The 22,381-nt window shown below is 33.0% G+C and overlaps 5 protein-coding genes across 6 annotated transcripts; 4 read left to right on the forward strand and 1 right to left on the reverse strand.

The window, feature by feature from the left end:
• Positions 769-1,950, forward strand: LOC104748264 (putative F-box protein At3g17620). The gene has a single exon (XM_010469935.1). The coding sequence runs from the start codon at positions 796-798 to the stop codon at positions 1,948-1,950; it is 1,155 nt and encodes a 384-aa protein (XP_010468237.1). The 5' UTR covers positions 769-795.
• Positions 5,464-7,213, forward strand: LOC109129259 (putative F-box protein At3g17400). The gene is made up of 2 exons (XM_019237086.1): positions 5,464-5,932; positions 7,182-7,213. Exons 1-2 carry the CDS (start codon positions 5,464-5,466, stop codon positions 7,211-7,213), a joined length of 501 nt encoding a protein of 166 aa, XP_019092631.1.
• LOC104748266 (putative F-box protein At3g17620) lies at positions 9,513-10,716 on the forward strand. Its single transcript, XM_019237091.1, has one exon. It carries the CDS (start codon positions 9,513-9,515, stop codon positions 10,710-10,712), a length of 1,200 nt encoding a protein of 399 aa, XP_019092636.1. The 3' UTR covers positions 10,713-10,716.
• On the forward strand, positions 13,755-16,965 carry LOC104746086 (pto-interacting protein 1). 2 transcript variants are annotated; one of them, XM_010467487.2, is made up of 8 exons: positions 13,755-14,006; positions 14,440-14,561; positions 14,666-14,916; positions 15,118-15,244; positions 15,379-15,652; positions 15,842-15,974; positions 16,259-16,345; positions 16,601-16,965. In XM_010467487.2, the coding sequence occupies exons 2-8, from the start codon at positions 14,480-14,482 to the stop codon at positions 16,736-16,738; spliced, it is 1,092 nt and encodes a 363-aa protein (XP_010465789.1). In that variant the 5' UTR covers positions 13,755-14,006; positions 14,440-14,479; the 3' UTR covers positions 16,739-16,965. The 2 variants fall into 2 exon arrangements, with proteins under 2 accessions (XP_010465789.1, XP_010465790.1); XM_010467488.2 differs by lacking the exon at positions 16,601-16,965 and adding an exon at positions 16,510-16,548.
• On the reverse strand, positions 17,044-20,039 carry LOC104746087 (probable receptor-like protein kinase At3g17420). The gene is made up of 7 exons (XM_010467489.2): positions 19,799-20,039; positions 18,630-19,208; positions 18,319-18,546; positions 18,061-18,231; positions 17,834-17,963; positions 17,528-17,743; positions 17,044-17,427 (listed from the first exon to the last, which is right to left on the reverse strand). The coding sequence occupies exons 2-7, from the start codon at positions 19,178-19,180 to the stop codon at positions 17,332-17,334; spliced, it is 1,392 nt and encodes a 463-aa protein (XP_010465791.1). The 5' UTR covers positions 19,181-19,208; positions 19,799-20,039; the 3' UTR covers positions 17,044-17,331.

A 22,381-nucleotide genomic window follows, 5' to 3' on the forward strand; every position in this document is an offset into this window, starting at 1 on the left:
TTAACTGGACCACCGCGTGCGAGTACAACTAGACAGACAAAGCATCTTAATGAAGATCTCGAATCACGAATTATAATATTACTGTGGTTATCGATAATCTAATTAATGCTAAAAAATATATAGTCGATATTTTTTGTTAGAGTATGTAAAGTTTAAAATTTACATGAGTTAATTGATATAATTAGTAGTAATATCGTGGTAGATCATGGAGAAGTTTTGTAAATTAGAGAAGAGTTTGTGTTGTGTTGTGTCGGTGAGAGTGAGAGAATGGGGAACGTGACGTGATTACCGGGAAACCGGAGGGGGCGGTTTGGGAGTGAAATAGAGAGTACAGGCTGTCGTCTCTTTACTCTTTTATTGAAGGGTCCACACTGGCCAGTGGCCACCGGTAAAAAGACAACATAGAATTCTTCTTTTTTAGCTTTTCAGCAGTGTCGGCTATGTTGTCAAAATAAGACTCATGGTAGAATGGTCTAAATCTGATCTTGTCCGATCTGAAAAGGCAAAAAAATAAAACTGCACAGTTTCGCCGAGCTGCGAAGATCTTGTCCGGTCAGGAGTATTATTGGGCTTTAAATGGGCCAAAGACCTTGCAAATAAACGAAATACCTACCACCAAGACTAGAAAATTTAAAAGTCTATGCCCATATGACTAGACAAAGTATACTTGGGACAAAATACACATAATAAACTAATTAATCGACGATAGAAAAACCCTAATCACATTACATCGACCTTGCTCAAGCAAAAAAAAAACATCAAGGAAGAAGAAGGAGTTACCTGCAAAAAAGGACGATGATATCTGATCTTCCAAGGGATTTAGCAGAGAATGTGCTCATTAGGCTTCCGATGACATCTATGAGAGCAGTGCGGTCTGTTTGCAAAGAGTGGAACACTTTATCCAAGGATAGCTTCTTTACGAAGAAACACATTGCTCAAGCAAAAGCTGCAGCAGCAGAGGAGTTTAAGGTGGTCATGGTGATGGATTCTCGTGTTTATTTGATGGGCATCAATTTTTATGAGGACGTTGACCCAACTATAAACCATCACGGTAAACTTATTAGCCTAGACGATTCCAGTCGAGTCGATGTATCTTTAGTCTATCACTGCGACGGTTTACTCTTATGCATCACAAAAGACTTCACTAAGCTCGTTGTTTGGAATCCGTATTTGTGTCAAACCTTGTGGCTCGAGCCCATAAGTACTTCTCTCTATAGCTCGTATAGGTATGCTATTGGATACAAGAATAGCAAATCATGCCGCAGCTACAAAATTTTGAGATTGTTATCTATGTGTTTTATGTACGAAGTGTACGACTTAAACTCTAATTCATGGAGTTTTTTTGATGTCCATCCCTACTGGTATATACAGTGTTATGCACGTGGCGTGTCTCTCAAAGGAAATACTTATTGGTTTGCTCGAGAATTGTATCGATATCAAGAGATGGCTGATTTCTTGATCTGTTTTGATTTCACAACTGAGAGGTTTGGACCGCGTCTTCGTCTGCCGTTTGGTCACCCTGCTAGTGAAGACACTGTGAGTCTTTCTAGTGTTAGAGACGAGCAACTTGCTGTGTTGTTTCAGACCTGCGCCGACAACAAACAGATGGAGATTTGGGTTACGGTTAAGATTGAACCTGAAGTAGTGTCGTGGAACAAGGTGTTCTTAAGAGTTGATATGCAACCACTCACTCGTTTTCAATTTCGAGTCAAGGCAGGGAGTTTTTTTATTGACGAAGAGAAGAAATTGGTTGTGGTTTTTGATAGAGACAACAAGAAGGTGAAGAATACTCCCCGTCGCAACACAGCTTATATCATTGGAGAGGGTGGATATTTCAGAAAAGTTGATCTCGGCCGAGAAGCTTCAGAAATTCATGATTTCCCTGGGAAAATTTCCCCACTTGGATGCTCATATGTTCCAAGCTCAGTGCAGATCAAGCAAAGAAATTAAGAGGAATTATTTGATTACTGATTAGTCCAGGAGGTTGGAGATGCAGATCACATATGGGAATCTCTAGTGTTCGTTAATGCTATGATCTTTATCTGATTAAATGACTAAGTTTCAATTTTAAAGACATATACAAGTTGAGTTCCTTTTGAAAGATACTCAATTTGGTAGACAACTAAAAACATACAAGTTGAGTTCCTTTTGGCATCTTCTTTGAAATATTCTAATTTGTGAATTTTGATGGAGGAGATTTTACTATACATCTAATTAAAGACTACATTGCATAATGGTAGCAAAGGAAGTCTGAGTAATAAAAGACTAGATAATGACCCGCGCTGGTAGTGCGGGGAATTTTTTTATATTTTGTTATTTGTTAATATTATGTTTATATTTTATCATTCATTTACATGTTATATAATATAGTACTATATGATGAGTTTTGATTCATATTAAACTACTAATAGGTAGGCATGGAAACTATTACCGATACCCGTTTTTCGGTTAGTATCAGTCTCGAAAAAGGTACCCGCAGCTTTAGAGTCGAGTGAAGAGTATAATAATTATATTATCCGTGAATAATGATCGGGTATCGGATATTAATTTTAATTTTTGAGCGTCCCTTTAATTTACCCGTCTCATTACCCGTTTATTACCCAACTCACAAATATACGTTAATATTTTGTAGAATAATGTTACCAGCGTGAGGAAATATTTATGTAAATTTGGATTTGTTTGTTAAAAATTAATAGTAGAAAATTTATTAATTCTATACATTTTATAAAATCATATATTTAATTTACTTAAGGTCATACTCTGATTTCGACCCGTAGTTGGTACTATTATTTTGGTTTGGTGCAATATCAAATTCGTTAATTATACATTCGGTAAAGCTAAAAAAACTCAACAAAACATGTATTGACCCGTGATTTGGTATTACAAATTGATGTGATCGTGTTTAGAGATCTTAATATACCAAATTTACAAATTGAAGTTATTGGTATAACATGTTATATATTAATTTTATAGGTGAAAATTACAATTAGCTAGGTTATGTATATTATCAACATATACACTTAGTATCGTTTATATAGTGAATATTGTGTATAAACAATGAAGTTTTAGCCAATGAAATAGTTTGTTATTATTTCCTAAGATTTATGAAACAATAAATAGAGTTTTTTTATTTTGTAAACAAATCTAAACTTTTCTTCTGTTTGTTATTAGAATAATTAAAATATAATAGCATTTTTGTAATATGTCACATAAGAACTGGTTAAATTTTTAACAGCATAGCTTAAATAAGTATATAGATATATTTTTAAAATATAAACAATGTTGTATCTTAATTTTAATATATATTTGTTATTATTAAATGATTTAGATATGTAAATATTTAATCTTAGTTTTATAATTTTTCTAAATAGTTTTTATTGTTTCCTAAGATTTCTGAAACAATAAATAGAATATGTTTAATTATTTTATTACATAATTTCGAAATTATTTTATATTTATTAAATCATTTCGAAATTATTTTATTAATGATTTTTTGTAATCTAATAAATTAATAATTACTATTTTTTTGGATAATTATTTTCTGGTTACAATAAATTAGTATTAAGATTCTGTTATTATATATTGTATTAAAAATACAGTGACATTTTATATAATATCTTACATAAAGTAGGGTTATTTATTTATAGGGTTGCTTAAATAATATAATAGAGATTTCTCTATATATGGAAATTAGCAGAGAGTTGGTCAAACATATTTGCAGGTCTACTTCATCAAATAGAGATGATTGATGGAAACGTTCATTGATTCAGTACAGCCCTTGTACAAAGGTCAACAAAAGTACATGCCCCTACTTCTTTTACAAGTCTTCCCTGGTTTACACACACATGATTGTACCTTCCCCTTTCCCAAGCGATAAAACATTCACTTTAAGTGTTTGCATCATAATTAAGCTTGGATTTAAGTAACATTTTGAGCTGCAAATCACAACAGAGAGAGGAGTCATCATGATCAGTCTATTCTTTCATTTCACCTGCATGATCCAATACATGTTAAAAAATAGCAATGTCGATAGTATTTTGTGAGACCAATATAAATAAGCATAACGCAACACTATTCATATGCTCATATGTCCACATGTAGAGTTGACCTTAAAATATTATTAGGAGAAATTTTTCTTTTGACGATGAACCTCTCTCAGTTGTATGTGATCTTTTTTTTTTCTTTTCAATCCTTCAAATTAACACCTCTAGAGGTTTGATTATTTTTCAAGTAAAAAGTTATCTATATTCTCTCAAAACCAGTATAAAGTATTCTTTTTGAAAAGAAAGTGCAAAACCAGTATAAAGTATTCTTTTTGAAAAGAAAGTGCTGAGTTTGAATAACAGTATATTTGATATAACCTCTATATCTTAATTAAATAACAAGAGATTATGAGTTCTTTTGAATGAGTTTATAAAAATTTCAAGTTCAATGACATGAGACTTGAGAAGAGAATTACAAAATCACAAGTGGAATATCACATATTTTTTTTTTGAAAAACGTTGAAATATTCTTAAATCAACGTTCCACATCCATATAATTTTGAGGGTTTTGTGGGAAGCCTTTAATTACAACGTAATGTTTTATTTATTAAATTTTTATAAATTCTTTTAATTCTATGCAAAAATGAAAGACCAAAAAATATAAAACCAAAATACAAATATCAAAATCTGAAACCTAAAAAACCAATTAAATATAGAGAAATTGTTAGAAATAACCTTTGTAGATACCTCTTTTCAAAAATTTATTTTTAGGCCATTTTTATTTTCAAAAATACTTTTTTGCTCTCTTTTAAAACTATTTTACATAATTAAAATATGTTAAATTAACTTTTCAAATTTTTTTTATAGGTTTGGATTATATGTTTATAGTTTTGAAGAGGTAAAGTTTAATATTTGGAGATTATGATTCAGAATTTAGTCATTATAATCATAGAACAGGGTATTATTGAAAATAGACAACAAAAATGTATAAGAAAAAAGAGATTCATAGCCTAAACCATATTTTACTTTATTGAAAATTCATCTTAGTGATTAGTGAATTAGAGCTTAAAAAAATTACATCAGGCCCCATCTATTCATCATATCAAATATATATTTAATTTTAGTTATAGTTCAAAATACTAAAAATTTGATTTAAAAAGTTAGTGAAAAAGTGGAAAACGACCAAAAGTTTTTGGGAAACCAACATCAAGTAATGAATCGACTATAATAAGAACTTTATCGAAAAACCCTAATCACCATTACATCAATCATCCTTGTTGGAACAATGACGAAGATGTCCAAGCTTCTTAGGCATGTAAAGCTCTCTAGGCAGCTTCCGTTGACGTCTCTGAGGAGATTCCAATTTGTTTGGAAAAAAAGGAACGCTTTATCAAAAGATCGGAGATTTATAAGAAAGCACCTTGCTGCTCAAGCAAAAACATCAACGAAGAAGAAGGAGTTACCTACAAAAAGGACGATGATGTCCGATCTTCCAAGGGATTTGGCAGAGGATGTGATCATAAGGCTTCCGATGACATCTATGAGAGCAGTGCGGTCTGTTTGCAAAGAGTGGAACACTTTATCCAAGGATAGCTTCTTTACGAAGAAACACATTGCTCAAGCAAAAGCTGCAGCAGCAGAGGAGTTTAAGGTGGTCATGGTGATGGATTCTCGTGTTTATTTGATGGGCATCAATCTTTCTAAGGACGTTGACCCAACTATAAACTGTCACGCTACACTTATTAGCCTAGACGATTCGAATCAAGTCGATATATCTAGAGTCTATCACTGCGACGGTTTAGTCTTATGCATCACAAAAGACTTGACTAGGCTCGTTGTATGGAACCCGTATTGGGGTCAAACCTTGTGGGTCAAGCCCAAAAGACTTCACCATAGTCCGAACATGTATAAGTATGCTATTGGATACCAGAATAGCAAATCAGGCCGAAGCTACAAGATTTTGAGACATGCTGAATCTAAGAGTCTTGTCGAGTACAGTATCTACGAGTTAAACTCTAACTCATGGAGGGACGTTCTTGATGTCACTCTCGACTGGTATATACATTTTTATGCACGTGGCGTTTCTCTCAAAGGAAATACTTATTGGTTTGCTACAAGTAATTCGGTAGAGATCCATGGTTTTTTTATCTGTTTTGATTTTACAAGAGAGAGGTTTGGACCGCGTCTTCGTCTGCCGTTTCGCCCTTATGAAGAGGATACCGTGACTCTTTCTAGTGTTAGAGAAGAGCAACTTGCTGTCTTGTTTCAGTGCTGGGACACTTTACAGATGGAGATTTGGGTTACGGTGAAGATTGAACCAGAAGTGGTGTCGTGGAACAAGGTGTTCTTAAGCGTTGATATGGAACCACTCACTGGTTTTCAATTTGGAGTTACAGCAGGGAGTTTCTTCATTGACGAAGAGAAGAAAGTCGCTGTAGTTTTTGATACAGATATAGATAGAGACAATGGCAAGGTGAAGACTCCCCGTCGCAACACAGCTTATATCATTGGAGAGGGTGGATATTTCAGAAAAGTGGATCTCGGAGAAACGTCAGAAATTCATGATTGCCCACTTGGATGCTCATATGTTCCAAACTCAATGCTGATCAAGCAAAGAAAGGAGAATTTGAATACTGATTAGTCCACTTACAGTACCTAAACATAAATTATGTATTGTTTGATAAATATTCGAATTTGTCAATCTTTTAGAAAAGCAAGAGAAAATGGGAAAATGAAACACGCCTATCAGTAATGAGGTTCGCTGCCCGGCGGCCTCATCTTTCTGTTCACTAGCTCTGCTCTCACATTCAATCTCTAGTTTCCGCTTCCAAAATAAGATTATGGATGCATCTAATGTAAAAAGGGTTTTCTTTGGTTGAATATATTTTAACATACAAAAAAAATATAAGTAATGAGGTTCTTGGTGTGGCCTCGTACTCACGGTCACGGGTGCCGCATAAATGCATGTAGTAGGGTCAACCGATGCATTGCATTCTCCACGTTAGATTTACGCGATTTCAAGCTTTTTCTAGACAATTAGTGTTTACAATTACGTTCTACAATTTTCTTATATTCTATAAATCAATAAAAATCGCACATTTTTATTTTAAGTTTCGTTTGCATTTCAAATATAGACGGTGACTTAGATTGATCTTTTTATATAGTATAGAAAAGGGTGAGGAAAAGATTTGGATATAGACACGAAAGCTTCAAGGTGGGTTGTTTGTTGACTTGTAGACCGACGACCAAAACCATTAAAAAAAAAAACATCATCATCACAAAGAAGAACACGATCGCCTTTGAAGGTCAAACGATACTACTCGCTTTACACGTTGACCTCTATACATTTTTTTCACAACTTTCTTATTATACTACGGATTAGTCCGCGCTATGCGGGGTTGCCGGATTCATTTTGATATTATTTTGATTTGAAGTTATATTTTACAATTTTAAAATTCCACGATACCTTTTAAATTTATCTAGCGATACCATTCACCAGGATTTCCATATCGTCTATTAATTTTGTCGAAATGACACATGTCACACATCAAAAACATAGTGTTTTTTTTCACACAAGCAATATAAATCTCCAAATGTATCTACTTTTGCATTTAAAGAGAAAATAATACTTGGATCCAAATTACCCATGCACAAAATAATTTATTTTTTATTTAATGCTGGATCACACCCATTATAAACTAAGATTGATGGAAAACTACAAGATTACGCATATGACACTGTTCTTTTTTACTGTTGTATTATGATCAGTCTACTCTTTCATTTCACCTGCATGATCCAATACATGGTAAAAAATAGCAATGTCGATATAAATAAGCTTAACGCAACACTATCCATATGCTCATATGCCCACGTGTAGAGATGACCTAAAACTATTATTGGGATAACTTTTTCTTTTGACGATGAACCTCTCAGTTGCTATGTTGCATGGAAACGGAAACGGATACGCAGAAACGAAACATTTCGGAAACGGGAAACGTGTTTTTTCAAAAATTAAGTAATGGAAACGTGTAGGAAACGTATATACATATATATATAGATATATAGATATATATATATAGAGATATAATAAATCCCCAAACATAAAAACCATATTCAAAAAATCTGAAACAACACAAATTCAAAACATAAATATTAAATAGTTTAATTAAAAGTAAACTGTAAAAAAATAAACGTTTCAAAATCAAATTTTTGACCAGCACCGCCATATATTTAGGGATTTTAACTTTTAAGCTACTAATTATATTATATTTTTTTATCATTATATGTATCATGAATTCATATATTTTCAATTTATTTATTTATTAAATTTTGAAATTATAAAAAAGAGTTTTCATCGTGTTTCCAAAACGGAAACGGAGTTTCCATCGTGTTTCCAAACAGAGATTTTTAGGAATTGTGTTTCTGTGACTTGTTTCCGAGTTTTCACAAGTTTCCGTTTCCGAAACGTTTCGGAAACGTGAAACGCACCTCAAAACGAGTTTCCATGCAACATAGCTCAGTTGTATCTGATCTTTGTTTTTTTTTCTAAATCCTTCCTATATTTCAAGTAAAAAGTTATCTATAGTTTCTCAAAAAAATCAGTTTAAAGTATTTTTTGAATAGAAAGTGTTACGAAAGACCAAAAAAAATAAAACCAAAATCCAAAAATCAAAATCTGAAATCTAAAAAAACCACTCCTTTACCAAAAGAAAAAAGAAATTAAAAAACCAAATAAAAATAGAGATATTGTTAGAAATAACTTTTTGTAGAAATCTCCTTTCAAACATACTTTTTGGCCATTTTCATTTTCAAAAATACTTTTTGCCTTCTTTTAACACTATTTTACACAATTATGATATGTTAAATTAAATTTTCAAAAACTTTTATAGGTTTGTATTCTCTGTTTACACTTGTGATATAATTTTGAGAGGATAGAGTTTAATATTTAAAGATTATGGTTAAAAAAATAGTTATTTTAATCATAGAATAGGATATTATTAAAAATAGATAACAAGAGGCTATTTTTTTAAAAAAGTATAGAATAAAATAAATTCATAGCCTAAACCATATATTAGTTTGTTGAAATTCATCTCAGTGATTAGTGAATTAGAGCTAAAAATATTACATCAGGCCCAATCTATCCATCATATCAAATATATATTTAATTTTAGTTATAGTTCAAAATACTAAAAATTTGATTTAAAAAATTAGTGAAAAAATGGAAAACTACCAAAAGTTTTTGGAAAACCAACATCAATTAATGAATCGACTATAAATAAGAACTTTATCGTAAACCCCCTAATCACTATTACATCGATCATCCTTGTTGGAACAATGACGAAGATCTCTAAGCTTCTTAGGCATGTAAAGCCCTCTAGGCAGCTTCCGTTGACGTCTCCGAGGAGATTCCAATTTGTTTGGAAAAAAGGGAACGCTTTATCAAAAGATAGGAGATTTACAAGAAAGCACCTTGCTGCTCAAGCAAAAACATCAACGAAGAAGAAGGAGTTACCTGCAAAAAGGACGACGATGATGTCCGATCTTCCAAGGGAATTGGCAGAGGATGTGATCATAAGGCTTCCGATGACATCTATGAGAGCAGTGCGGTCTGTTTGCAAAGAGTGGAACACTTTATCCAAGGATAGCTTCTTTACGAAGAAACACATTGCTCAAGCAAAAGCTGCAGCAGCAGAGGAGTTTAAGGTGGTCATGGTGATGGATTTTAAGGTATATTTGACGAATCTCAATCTCCATGGAATTCACAAGGGCGTTGACCCAACTATAAGCCGTCAAGGTAAACTTATTAGCCTAGACGATTCGAATCAAGTCGATATATCTAGAGTTTATCACTGCGACGGTTTAGTCTTATGCATCACAAAAGACTTGACTAGGCTCGTTGTTTGGAATCCGTATTGGGGTCAAACCTTGTGGGTCAAGCCCGGAAGACTTCACCAAAGTCCGAACATGTATAAGTATGCTATTGGATACGAGAATAGCAAATCAGGCCGAAGCTACAAGATTTTGAGACATGCTGAATCTAAGAGTCTTGTCGAGTACAGTATCTACGAGTTAAACTCTAACTCATGGAGGGACGTTGTTGATGTTACTTGCGACCTGTATATACATTTTTATGCACGTGGCGTTTCTCTCAAAGGAAATACTTATTGGTTTGGTGTAGTCAAGTATCAAGAACGTATATCGGTAGAGATCCATGGATTTTTGATCTGTTTTGATTTTACAAGAGAGAGGTTTGGACCGCGTCTTCGTCTGCCGTTTATCCCTTATCAAGAAGATACCGTGACTCTTTCTAGTGTTAGAGAAGAGCAACTTGCTGTCTTGTTTCAGCGCTGGGACAGTTTACAGATGGAGATTTGGGTTACGGTTAAGATTGAACCAGAAGTGGTGTTGTGGAACAAGGTGTTCTTACGTGTTGATATGGAACCACTCACTGGTTTTCAGTTTGGAGTTACAGAAGGGAGTTTCTTCATTGACCAAGACAAGAAAGTCGCTGTAGTTTTTGATAAAGATAAAGATAAAGACAATGACGAGGTGAAGACGACTCCCCGTCGCAACACAGCTTATATCATTGGAGAGGGTGGATATTTCAGAGAAGTGGATCTTGGAGAAACTTCAGAAATTCATGATTGCCCACTTGGATGCTCATATGTTCCAAACTCAATGCTGATCAAGCAAAGAGGCAAAAGGAAAAAGAATCTGATTATTTACTAGTCCATTTGCGCTACCTACCTAAATCTCTATGTCTTCTTGCTTTTCTTTGTGAGGTTTTCTTCCTCGAATTTTATTTGTTTTGATCGCTTAAGAAGTTAAANAAAAAAAAAAAAAAAAAAAAAAAAACATTTGTAATGATAAAAATGTACTATTTGGTAAAGGGAATATAATGTTGGTTTTCCAAAGTTGTTGACATGCTTCAGAAGTTGAATCCTATCACAAAGTGTCCAATTGCATCAATCCAATTAGATGAAGTTGTTGACATGTTTCAAAACATGAATCCTAACACATGAAGTCGTTGACATGTTTCAGAAGGTTGAATCCTCTCGCAAGTGTCTTCATTGCATCAACTCCAATTCGAGGACTAGACGGATGAGTTTGCCTTGGTCTTCTGATCTTAGATTTGATCAACCAAAATTTTGGTCCACTTATTACAGAGACGCCTCAATTATTACTGGTTTGTTATAATAATTAATTAGGATATATCCCGTGCTCACGGGTCTAACATTTTTTTAAAAATGTATAATATAAAAATAAAAGTTATAGTTTTATTTTTTAAAAAATAATTTTATTTGAGATAATATTTATTTTTAATTGTTATATAAATATATTAGTCTATTTGAATACTAATTATTTTATAATATTATAGTATTTTACTTTTCACATATTACAGTTTTATATTGTTTATTTGTTGTATTTACATCATATTTTGTGAAATATAAAATAGTAATTTTAATATTATAATTGTGAGTAAATAAAAATTATTAATTTATCATCTATATAAATTTAGTTTTACCAACCCGCCAATGTGGAAATTAAAACACACATTTTCATTCATTGAGTAATATATCTTCGTTTTAAAAAATTCAAATCACAACNTTTATTTTTGACGTATTATTACAGTTTTATATTGTTTATTTGTTGTATTTGCATCATATTTTGTGAAATATAAAATAGTAATTTTAATATTATAATTGTGAGTAAATAAAAATTATTAATTTATCATCTATATAAATTTAGTTTTACCAACCCGCCAATGTGGAAATTAAAACACACATTTTCATTCATTGAGTAATATATCTTCGTTTTAAAAAATTCAAATCACAACATATGTATTTTATTAATTATAAGTATTATATGAAAGTTCTAAACAATTTGTAAACAAAATAAAATAAAGATGATAGGAGAATCATAATTTGAAATCTTAACAAAATCTTCGAATTTAGTTATTAAAAATAATTGTATTGTATAATTGGATATAAAATCTTAGATTTTAAAATTCTGATTGGTTTATATATATATTTTTTTTAAAAAATTAGTAATTTCGTCCATAATTTATTAGAGAGAGAAAATATATTTTTAGATTTTTTTAGATTTGATATGTGAGTGTTTTTTATTTTTTATTTAACTATATTTATTTAAATTAGTTAATTAAGTTTAATTAATTTTTCTAATTGCAATTGAATGTAATTTTTTACACATTTTAAGGTTAGTTTTATATTTGTACTTCTCAATTAATATAGTAGGATTATAATAATGTTAAATTAAAAGTGTCTTTTTGGTTTGCTTCTGATTACTTCCAAACTGCAAAGAACGCAATCTTGTGTCGAGAAGAGATAACCAACACAAAGATTTTGTATCACACTCTCTATTTCATTCCATTATTTTCTCTTTTAATTTTGAGTTTTTCTATTTAAAACTATCGCTAAAACAAAAAGTTCCGCCCCTTCAAACTTCTATTTCAGATATAAACTTTTCAAATTAAAGTATTGATATCAACTTACGGTTTTATTTCTTTGTCACACCCAATAAAACTAGTTGACGCCTAAAAACAATATGATTAAGGTAATAAATATGTTTTAGAGAATCAATCAATTTTGTTTCATATCTTGTTATCAAGTCTCTTTATACACACCTATTACTTGTCCATTTGTTATTTTAAAGGATTCCGAGTTTCGATAACAGCTAAAACTCTTCAACCATCATGAGTCATCACATCCACTTACTACTTACTTTGTTAAGTAAATGTAATTCTTTATGTTTCAAAACACTTATTCATCTTTATTTTTTTCTACTTAGTCCAAGAGAACTATAACCAGTTAATCACCATTACATATGAGTCTCCTAGAAATCAAATACATAAACAGAAACTCTGGCAAACACGATTTAAAGAAATTTGTGATTCCCCACTTGGGATGTTCTTATATTCCAAGTGTGATCAACTACCACTATTAATTAGGCAATTAGAGAGAAGCCTCAATTATTACTACTAGTTTGTCATACATTTCTATGTTTGTATATATGTACAATCTTTGTCCAAAAAAAAAGTATATATGTACAGTCTATAACAATGGCTATTTTTGTTTCTTCCGCTTACAATTTTTATCTAGCTCTTGTCTTGTTTCGTAATTAGTGTTTACATTTATGTTCTACAATTCTCATAATCTATAATCAATAAAAATCTCACATTTTATTTTAATTTTCGTTTTGTATTTCAAATATAGATGGTGACTTATTAAATTAACTTTTTATATATAGAAAAAAGATATAGGAAAAGATTTGGAAATAGACGCGAAAGCTTCAAAGTGGATTGTTTGTTTGTTGACTTGTAGACCGACGACCAAATATCCATAAAATGATCATCATCATCACAAAGAACACGATCGCCTTTCAAGGTCAAACGATACTACTCGCTTTACACCTAAACCTCTACCTATTTACAACTTTTTAATTATATTCCATTAGAATCATATACTAATAGTCTAATACTATTATATATCAATCTCTTTTCTATTAAAATACTAGCCGTCTATTTTGGTTTCCCTTTACATGCTAAAAATACCCCAAAAGAAAACAAAACAAAAGATATTATTTATTTCGTAAACGTATAAGAAAAAGAAATGTGAAAAAATTATTTGCCAGAAGATGGACCAAATAAATTTTTGACCTCAAAACTAAATGTGAAAAAGACTTTTGACCTCAAAATGACGACGAATTATAAAATAAGACACAAGTAGATAGATGACTAATAAGAAGGAAGGAGAAAACAAAGTAGCTATCGTGCGCCACCATCACGCACCCTATAAATCCATTTTACTGTAAATTTCCGCCGGGAAGAAAAGTCTCTCTCTCTCTCTGCCTTCTTCTTCACCAACCCCTAGTCCCTACGCACACGAACAACAACAACAAGAGAGAGATTAGAAGAAGAAGACGAAACCCCTCAAAATCCTTCTTTCTTCATCTGATAAATTCTACTTCTTCTTCTTGTGTTTTGTTCGTTTTGTTTGGAAAGAGGTAATTTTGCTATCTTCTTCTTCTCTGTGCAACTAAATTTCTCTTTTTGGGTCTTTCCTATTATGTCCGTACATCGGATAATTTTGGTTCCTAGGGTTCGATTTTATGCCGATTCGGATGATGTCCACGGATTTTTCGGAGATTTATTAATAGTTATATCCATTTTTTTACGGGGTACGATCGTTGACTTGTGTTAGTCTAGGTCACCCAATAATGTCTAGTTCGTTTAAGGGTTTTGATCGAATTTTGCCGTGTAAGAACGATTTCACTTTCAAATTTTGATTTTTTTTTTTTTTTTGGGAAGGTTTTGTCTGAACATTTCTATGTTTGTATGTACAGTCCTATCACAATGGCTCTTTGTCTTGTTCTGTAACACTAGTTCAGATATGTTTGCAGACCATTTTTGTTGATGTTTTGTGTTGTTGTTATGAAGGTACTGGACACAGTTTCGTGTGAGGAGAGAAAAAAGCGTAATGAGCTGTTTTGGTTGTTGTGGTGGTGAGGATTTCCGTAGAGTTGCTGAGACTGGACCAAAGCCAGTGCACAATGCAGGAGGTTTGCTTTTGTTGCCCATATCAGTTTTCTCTCTTTATTATTATTACTACTCATCCTTTTGGTGGCTAAGTTAATTGAAATGTTTTGTTCGTTTGTGGTTTAAGGTTACAATGGAGGTCACCATCAAAGGGCAGATCCACCAAAGAACCCGCCAGTCATTCAGATGCAGCCTATTGCTGTGCCGGCCATTCAAGCTGATGAGTTGAAGGATATAACCGATAACTATGGTTCAAAGTCCTTGATTGGTGAGGGTTCATATGGTAGAGTGTTTTATGGTGTTCTTAGAAGCGGTAAGGCAGCTGCCATTAAGAAACTGGATTCTAGTAAGCAACCGGATCAAGAATTTCTCGCCCAGGTAGATGTTACAAAATATATCATTGCTGTCTTGTTGAGCCTTCATCTCACAAAATATATCATTGCTGTCTTGGTTGGATACTCATCCTAGACCGTATATTTCCTGTCTTCTAATAGTTTAGTGCGAAGTCACTCTGTTGGGGTTAGTTTGTCAGTTTGGTTGCTATGTTACTTACTGACATTAAAAAAAATAATTGAATAGGTATCAATGGTTTCGAGATTGCGACAAGACAATGTTGTTGCGCTCCTTGGCTATTGTGTTGATGGTCCACTACGTGTTCTTGCTTATGAATATGCTCCTAATGGATCTCTTCATGATATTCTTCATGGTAAGTTACTAATGTAAAAATATTATTCCACTAAGACTGGGACATGTCAAACTATAATCTAATGAAGATGCACACCATTTAGTGAAATTTCTGATGGAAAAAACTAATGAAACGTGGTGAATTCATTGGTGCAGGTCGAAAAGGTGTTAAAGGAGCACAGCCAGGTCCTGTTCTGTCGTGGCACCAGAGAGTCAAAATTGCTGTTGGTGCAGCTAGAGGACTTGAGTACTTGCATGAGAAGGCAAACCCTCATGTTATCCACCGAGACATCAAATCCAGCAATGTACTTTTGTTTGACGATGATGTTGCCAAAATTGCTGATTTTGATTTGTCCAACCAAGCCCCTGACATGGCTGCACGCCTTCACTCAACCCGTGTACTCGGAACCTTTGGCTATCATGCTCCAGAGTAAGACCCTTTAGATGCTTCAGTTATATTGAACAGTGATAACTGATAGGGTACATTAAACTCGTGCTCAGAACTTTCGTTATCAGTATCTTATGTTTTAAGGCACCTATTCCTTCGTGGCTATACAGTTTTGACATCTTCCCATCGACCAAACTAGTGACATGAACATTTTTTGGCTCTGCAATGTAGGTATGCAATGACGGGGACATTGAGCACAAAAAGTGATGTCTACAGTTTTGGGGTTGTTCTGCTGGAGCTCCTCACAGGTCGTAAGCCAGTTGATCATACCTTACCTCGTGGACAGCAGAGTCTCGTGACATGGGTAATATACCCTTCTCTCTCTTATTCTGGTTACTCATATTGATAAGACAATCTGAGAAAAGACATGATTTGTTCAGTCTATTAGGTGTAGTCATTCTTTTCTAGAAAGAAATATCCTAATTTATAAATTATGAATTAAGAAAGGAATTTGTCTGGATGAAGGTGGGCTTCTGTGAGTGAACCCTTTTTGAAGCAAAGTCTGATTGCTTGTGAGATATTAGAAATTCTGAACTTTCTCTAGAAACGAAAACTGGTACCTGGTAATAAAACTTTTGTATGTCTCAGGCAACCCCTAAACTGAGTGAAGACAAAGTGAAGCAGTGTGTTGATGCCAGACTAAGCGGAGAATATCCTCCCAAAGCTGTTGCCAAGGTAATTTCCCCCATAATCTTGCTATGCTTCTCATTGTTGCATTAGAAAACGTTTACCACGACATGACTTCGAAACTGTTTCACCATCCGTTGCACCCAAGGCTTTTATTTTCAACGAGATTTTGATTTGATTCCCTGTTGGTGTGTTCCCTATTATATGCGTAGACTGAGACACTACCTAAGTATTGAACCCCAAATCCTGGATATGATTTTCGAGTCTGATTTGAGTTTTTCTCTTATGCCTCGGTGTGATCAGCTGGCTGCGGTTGCTGCCCTGTGTGTACAATACGAGGCAGACTTCAGGCCAAACATGAGCATAGTGGTAAAGGCTCTTCAGCCTCTGCTCAATCCTCCTCGCTCTGCTCCTCAGACTCCACACAGGAACCCGTATTAAATTTGCTCCAATCTGAGTTCACCCCTTGTGATCGCTATTTCATTTGTTTTTGTTTGAATCCGATTTGTGTAAATTTGTGAAATAGGCTATTTTATTTCTCTCATAAAACATGCCACTTTACTGATATTGCTCTATATTTATATCTATGTCATGCCTGTGATGTAAGTGTCTACTAATTTTACAATATGCGAGGAAAAAGATATACAAACACTCTTTTTGTGCGTCTCTCTGTACCTCATTTCCTATTTCTAGACATTTAAGTAACTTTCAGGAGTTAACTATAATGTACACTTCAGTTATTGGAATTACTGGAAAGAATCTTTAAAGATCCAAATAAAATTCATTTGTAAAAGTATATGTCTGCAACTGACTCTGTATACAGGTAATAATAAATGCAACAAAGCTATACACAAGCAGAGCTCTCTTCTTCTCCAGACAAAAGAAACAAATCTTCTTCTTCTCTGTATCTATATATATCACATAATTAACCCATAGAAACAGTAAAGAATCTAAACAATCCCCAAAGAATCTAAAAGTTTTCCTCTTTTTAACCTTAAAAGTCATAAAAAGGGTCCATTGTTTCTGTTTGTTGCTCAAACCTTTGCATTTGTTACAGTATCATTATCTTTATTCGTGTCTGTGCTTTCTCTATGCATCTCTGCGTTCTGGTTTCTCCTTCGTCTCCGTTCCTGAGACAAAACATTCATCAAAAACAGTTATGAACATTCTAGTCTGCACACAAGAAAATCAGTAATATTTTCCTGCATTGTTTGTCACTGTGGCTATTACCTCTCTAGGCATCACAGGGTATTCATCTGATTCAAGCATTCGAGCCACTTGACTCATCTTTGGCCTCTTGTCTGCATCAGGATCAACACATCTCAAAGCTGTCAAAAGCGCTCGTTTAAGTTCACTGGTTGATGGTTTGATCTCAAGCTCTTTATCCACCACTTCCTCAAACTGTTTCTGTTGAACCATTAGCTTTAACCACTCCACCATATGCACCCTAAAAACACATTTCAAGAATCAAGATCAACCTCTTATATTAGAGTGTTCCACAATCTAGAGAAAAAAAATGAAAACCTTTGTATATACCTCTTCTTTAGGTCGAGCATAATCCACTGGATACCTTCCAGTAATAGCTTCCAAGAGAACAACACCATAGCTGTACACGTCGCTCTTCTCATTTAGGAGACCAGAGTTAGCATATTCAGGCGCGACATATCTGAAAATTCATCAGCAGAACAGAGAAAAATGTTTCAATAACCGATGCAGATTTTGATAGAGTAAAATTGTAACTACAGCCACAGTATATTACTAACCCGAATGTACCCATAACTCGAGTACTAACGTAACTTGAATCAGCTCCAAGCAGTTTAGCAAGACCAAAATCAGATAACTTTGCATCAAAGTTGTCATCCATCAGTATATTGCTCGATTTTATATCTCTATGCACCACTTTTGGCTCAATAGCTTCGTGAAGATAAGCCAGCCTGCGTAAACAAATGCAATCCACACATTCTCATGAGATTGCATTTCAAGAAAAAACAAGAATCATCGAGTGGTATGAGAGGGCTTACGCTTTTGCAGTGCCAACAAGAACTTTGATCCGAGCCTCCCACGTGAGATGCCCTTTGTGACTCATGTCTCCATGAAGCCATTGCTCTAAGTTCCCATTGTTCATGTACTCATAAACCAGCATCCTATGTGTTCCTTCAACACAATATCCAAGAAGCCGAACTAAGTTCTTATGCCGAACATGTCCTATAGCTTCCACTTCAACTCTGAAATCTTTATCAGCTTGCCCTCTAAGTGTAAGAAAACAAAACATCAGTTCCATATCAGAAATGAGTATTGTAAAGACAAAGAAAGGTATCGTTAGAAATCTTACGGATTGTTAAGCAACTTTTTGACAGCCACAGGAGCTTTGTTAGTCAGAGTTCCATGGTAAACAACACCGTATCCACCATCACCAATGATATTCTCCTTGTGGAAATGGTTAGTCGCGAGTTGAAGGTCACGGAGAGTGAACCAATGGCCCCAACCAATGTGAGAAACCTCAGGAAGACCCAAGAGAGGTGAAGGAGCTGTTGTTGAAGGAGTACTAGGAGAAACAGAGGTTTTTTTCTCCAAAGAACCAGAGAACTTATCTCCATTCTCCATGTCCTCACCGAACTTCTCATCTTGAGTTTGGTGAGAAGTACCATTGTTGTTAGATGAAACATGATCAACACTTATTTCTTTGATTTCTTCAGTATAACGAGGGCTTTGAGTTACAGGAAGCGTTGTGGCATTAGATCTCTTGGATTTTTTACGGAAGCTGAGCCATACTGAAATGGCGAGGATTACTATGAACCCTGCAAATAGAGCAATCACTATGATCTCCCACAGTTCAAGAGCACCGTATCTCTTGGTTAGAGATTGTTTCAGCTGAGATGTCATGTTTTCACAAATGTGTATATATATGTACCTGCAGAATTTGAAATGGTTTTATCAAATGGAATCAAAGTTGAATGTTCACAGAACAATGAATCCAAACTAAAACATAACAGATCAGAGGAAAGATGAGGCTAATAGTGATGCTTGAGTCAATCCTAACAGAAGCATTGAAAAATTTGTAAGTAATATAAATGAAGAACAATCATAATACAAAAACATCAGCTTTGTCACAAAAAGGTGCAAAACACAACAGAATAAAACAGAGCAAATTAAATAAAAGCAGAGTATATAAGACATCAAATCTCATCCTGAGAAATCAAGAACATATAAATCTGATACCCATGACTTCAGGTAAATAAAATATTTGTGCTGTAAATAAAAGTTAAAAAATTTACATCCTATGAATCATCCAAAAGTCGTAATCTTAAACTCTAGAAACCATTGCAATTCTAGAAACAGATCTCGTTGGGCTAATATGAGTAATTTATTACTGTGGGAAGCTAAAAAGTCTAAAACCTCAAAAAGAAAGAAACTTTTAAGCTTCCAACGCAAACCCACAAGACAAAATCAAACCTTTGAAACTACAGAGAATCAAAAATGGTTTTAAAAGTAACACAATACCTGCTATTGGAACCTATTTCCTCTGTTTTTTTTCTTTCTATTTCCGGTAAGAAGATGGAGGAGACTATAGAGCTCAGGTTAATAAAGGAAACACATAAACGAAACAAGAAAATTAAGCAGTGAGATTATAAGACCATATTGAGAAATCTTTAGAGAGATCTTTGTAGGGTTTCCATATGGTGGGGAAGAAAGAAAAGAGTGGGGGGGGGGGAAATAGAGAGAAGCTTTAGTTTTGAAGCTTTCTTTGATGTTTCTTCTTCTGGAATATTTTTTCTTATGCTTGTGTGCTGTTTTTTGCTTTTTTATTTTTTTTCGTCCTTTTCTTCTTTTTTTATTACTAGTTTTTTTTTCTTTCTCTAAATTAATTAATTAAATTTCTTTTTGTGTTCAAGATTTAATGAATCATTTTTTCGGCCAATTAAATTATTCATTTTTATTAGGTTATTAGCAAAACTTTATCTGTAAAATAATACTACTACTAGACAAATGTTAATAAAGCTTTCTCTTTTTAATTTTTTTTTATTTTGTTAAAGAAGAAGGTTTCACTATTAACCCTTTATCGGATAGTTTTGCTAATTTTCAAAAAGTAAGCCAGCTATTCGATTTAACCTTAATTAGAGCAAAAAGATACGTTAGATAATTTTAATTAAATTTTTAATATATACTGTTACTCAAAACTTTTACGTTTTCTTAAACAAAAAGAAAGGTTATATATGCGTATGTAATGTACACTTTAGTTGTTGAGAAAAAAAAAAAAACATGATGATAGGAAGATGACGAAGCTATAGACCGTGATTGGCGACGACAATTTTCAAAAGAAAGAAGTGTTTCCACTGTTAATCTTTATTTAAATAATAAGTCTTGTAAAATGTGTTGCTATAGTTAATAGGGAAATTTTTGTCAACATTATATTAAATTAGACGTCACACCTAACTCTTTTAAGGTAATAAATTTGTTCATTACTATAGTATAACCAGCTTTCCGTTTATATATTCTTCTTCCTCCACTATGCATTTTTTAATTCATTAAGTAAGTACATTGGTTTTTCGAAGGATTAAACAAAAGGAAACGAGCGGCTTCAATATCAGAATCGTGGATTTTGATTCTTTGAATTCGTTAGAACATAAAAAATAAGAAGAAGAAGAAGAGATTAATCATTTGAAACAAATATTTTTTAAAAAAAAATAGAAGATGCGTACGTGGGTCCATTATCGTGTAGAAATTAATTTTGATTAGTCGTGTAAGTAACATATAATTATTGATGTTAATTGGCATGCCATTGAAGGTTATAACTAACCAAAGAAGAAGTGCGTGTTTCGAAAATAGTTACTTTGTCGGCGTGCGTGTAAGAAACAAACGTATTAGGGTTGGAAAACTTGTTTCGTGAACTTATGAGTCACTTATTAATCATAATCTTATCTACTAATTAATACAGTCGAAAGCTGAAAGACAATATAGATACTAGTATCATATAACTAGTCAAAATCTACTGTAAAAATGACGTGTGTAATAAGTATATACTACTATGTTTTAGTAGAAGAAAGCTGAGTTATACTCCCTCTGTTTCACAAAGAGTGTCATTCTGGAGAAAAATTTTTGTTTCACAAAGAATATCATTTTACATTTCCAATAAGTTAATGTTAAATTTTCTTTTTTACCCCTAAACCCAAAGCTATTTCATTGAATTTAGATCATTAATCACTTATTAAATAGGGATAAATATGTATAATTCAAACTTTTCTTAATTTGTGTAAAATATGTCAGAATGACACTCTTTGTGAAACAGAAGGAGTATAATTAGTTGCACACAACAAAAAACAATAGTTAGAACTTACACATTTTACAGGGAGGATATGAGGTCTTCATCTATAATGTCAACTAATTCTTAAAACTATGTATCTAACTAATATATATCATGCAAGTTTGTGCTCGTTATTATATAGACTTCAGGATTCTATCAGTTCAAAACACTAATATAAATACATGTGAATACAGCATAAATAGAAGTCTTACAATATAAGAAGATAAAGAAATCGAAGAACCAATCACTCACTGTGAAAGACACTAACCCGTATAAACGATCTAATTAAGATAAAAATCAAAAGAACTAAAAGAGAAATAGAGTTTTATATTTTTACAAAAAAAAAAAAAATAAATAAAGCAGTAATAATGTTGGCTTTGCGTGTGCTTGACAAAAGTCAACCTGAGAGATGGCTTTTGTCTTGCTGCGTGGAATACAAGAGACATACCTTCATCATCATCATTTCACAGCTCGACAAATGATTCTCTATCTCTTTCTCTTCTGTTTTTTTTTTCTTTTTTTATTTAAATCTTTTAGATATATATATAGATGAAAGATGATAGATCCATTATTTTGTTTCCTTCACACGAATTTTTGTACGTCTCCTTCAAACGATTAATATGTTCAACGGTTTATAATAAATACTACTATGTAATACTATTAATTTATACATACTTTACACAACATTTCATATATAATATTTTTAGTCACACACTTGACTTTCTTAATATCTCTATAGTACAGTATATGATAAGTTGATTTGATATAAATTTTATAACGTA

The sequence above is a fragment of the Camelina sativa genome, chromosome 15, assembly GCF_000633955.1.
Source record: "Camelina sativa cultivar DH55 chromosome 15, Cs, whole genome shotgun sequence".
NCBI classification, from domain to species: domain Eukaryota; kingdom Viridiplantae; phylum Streptophyta; class Magnoliopsida; order Brassicales; family Brassicaceae; genus Camelina; species Camelina sativa.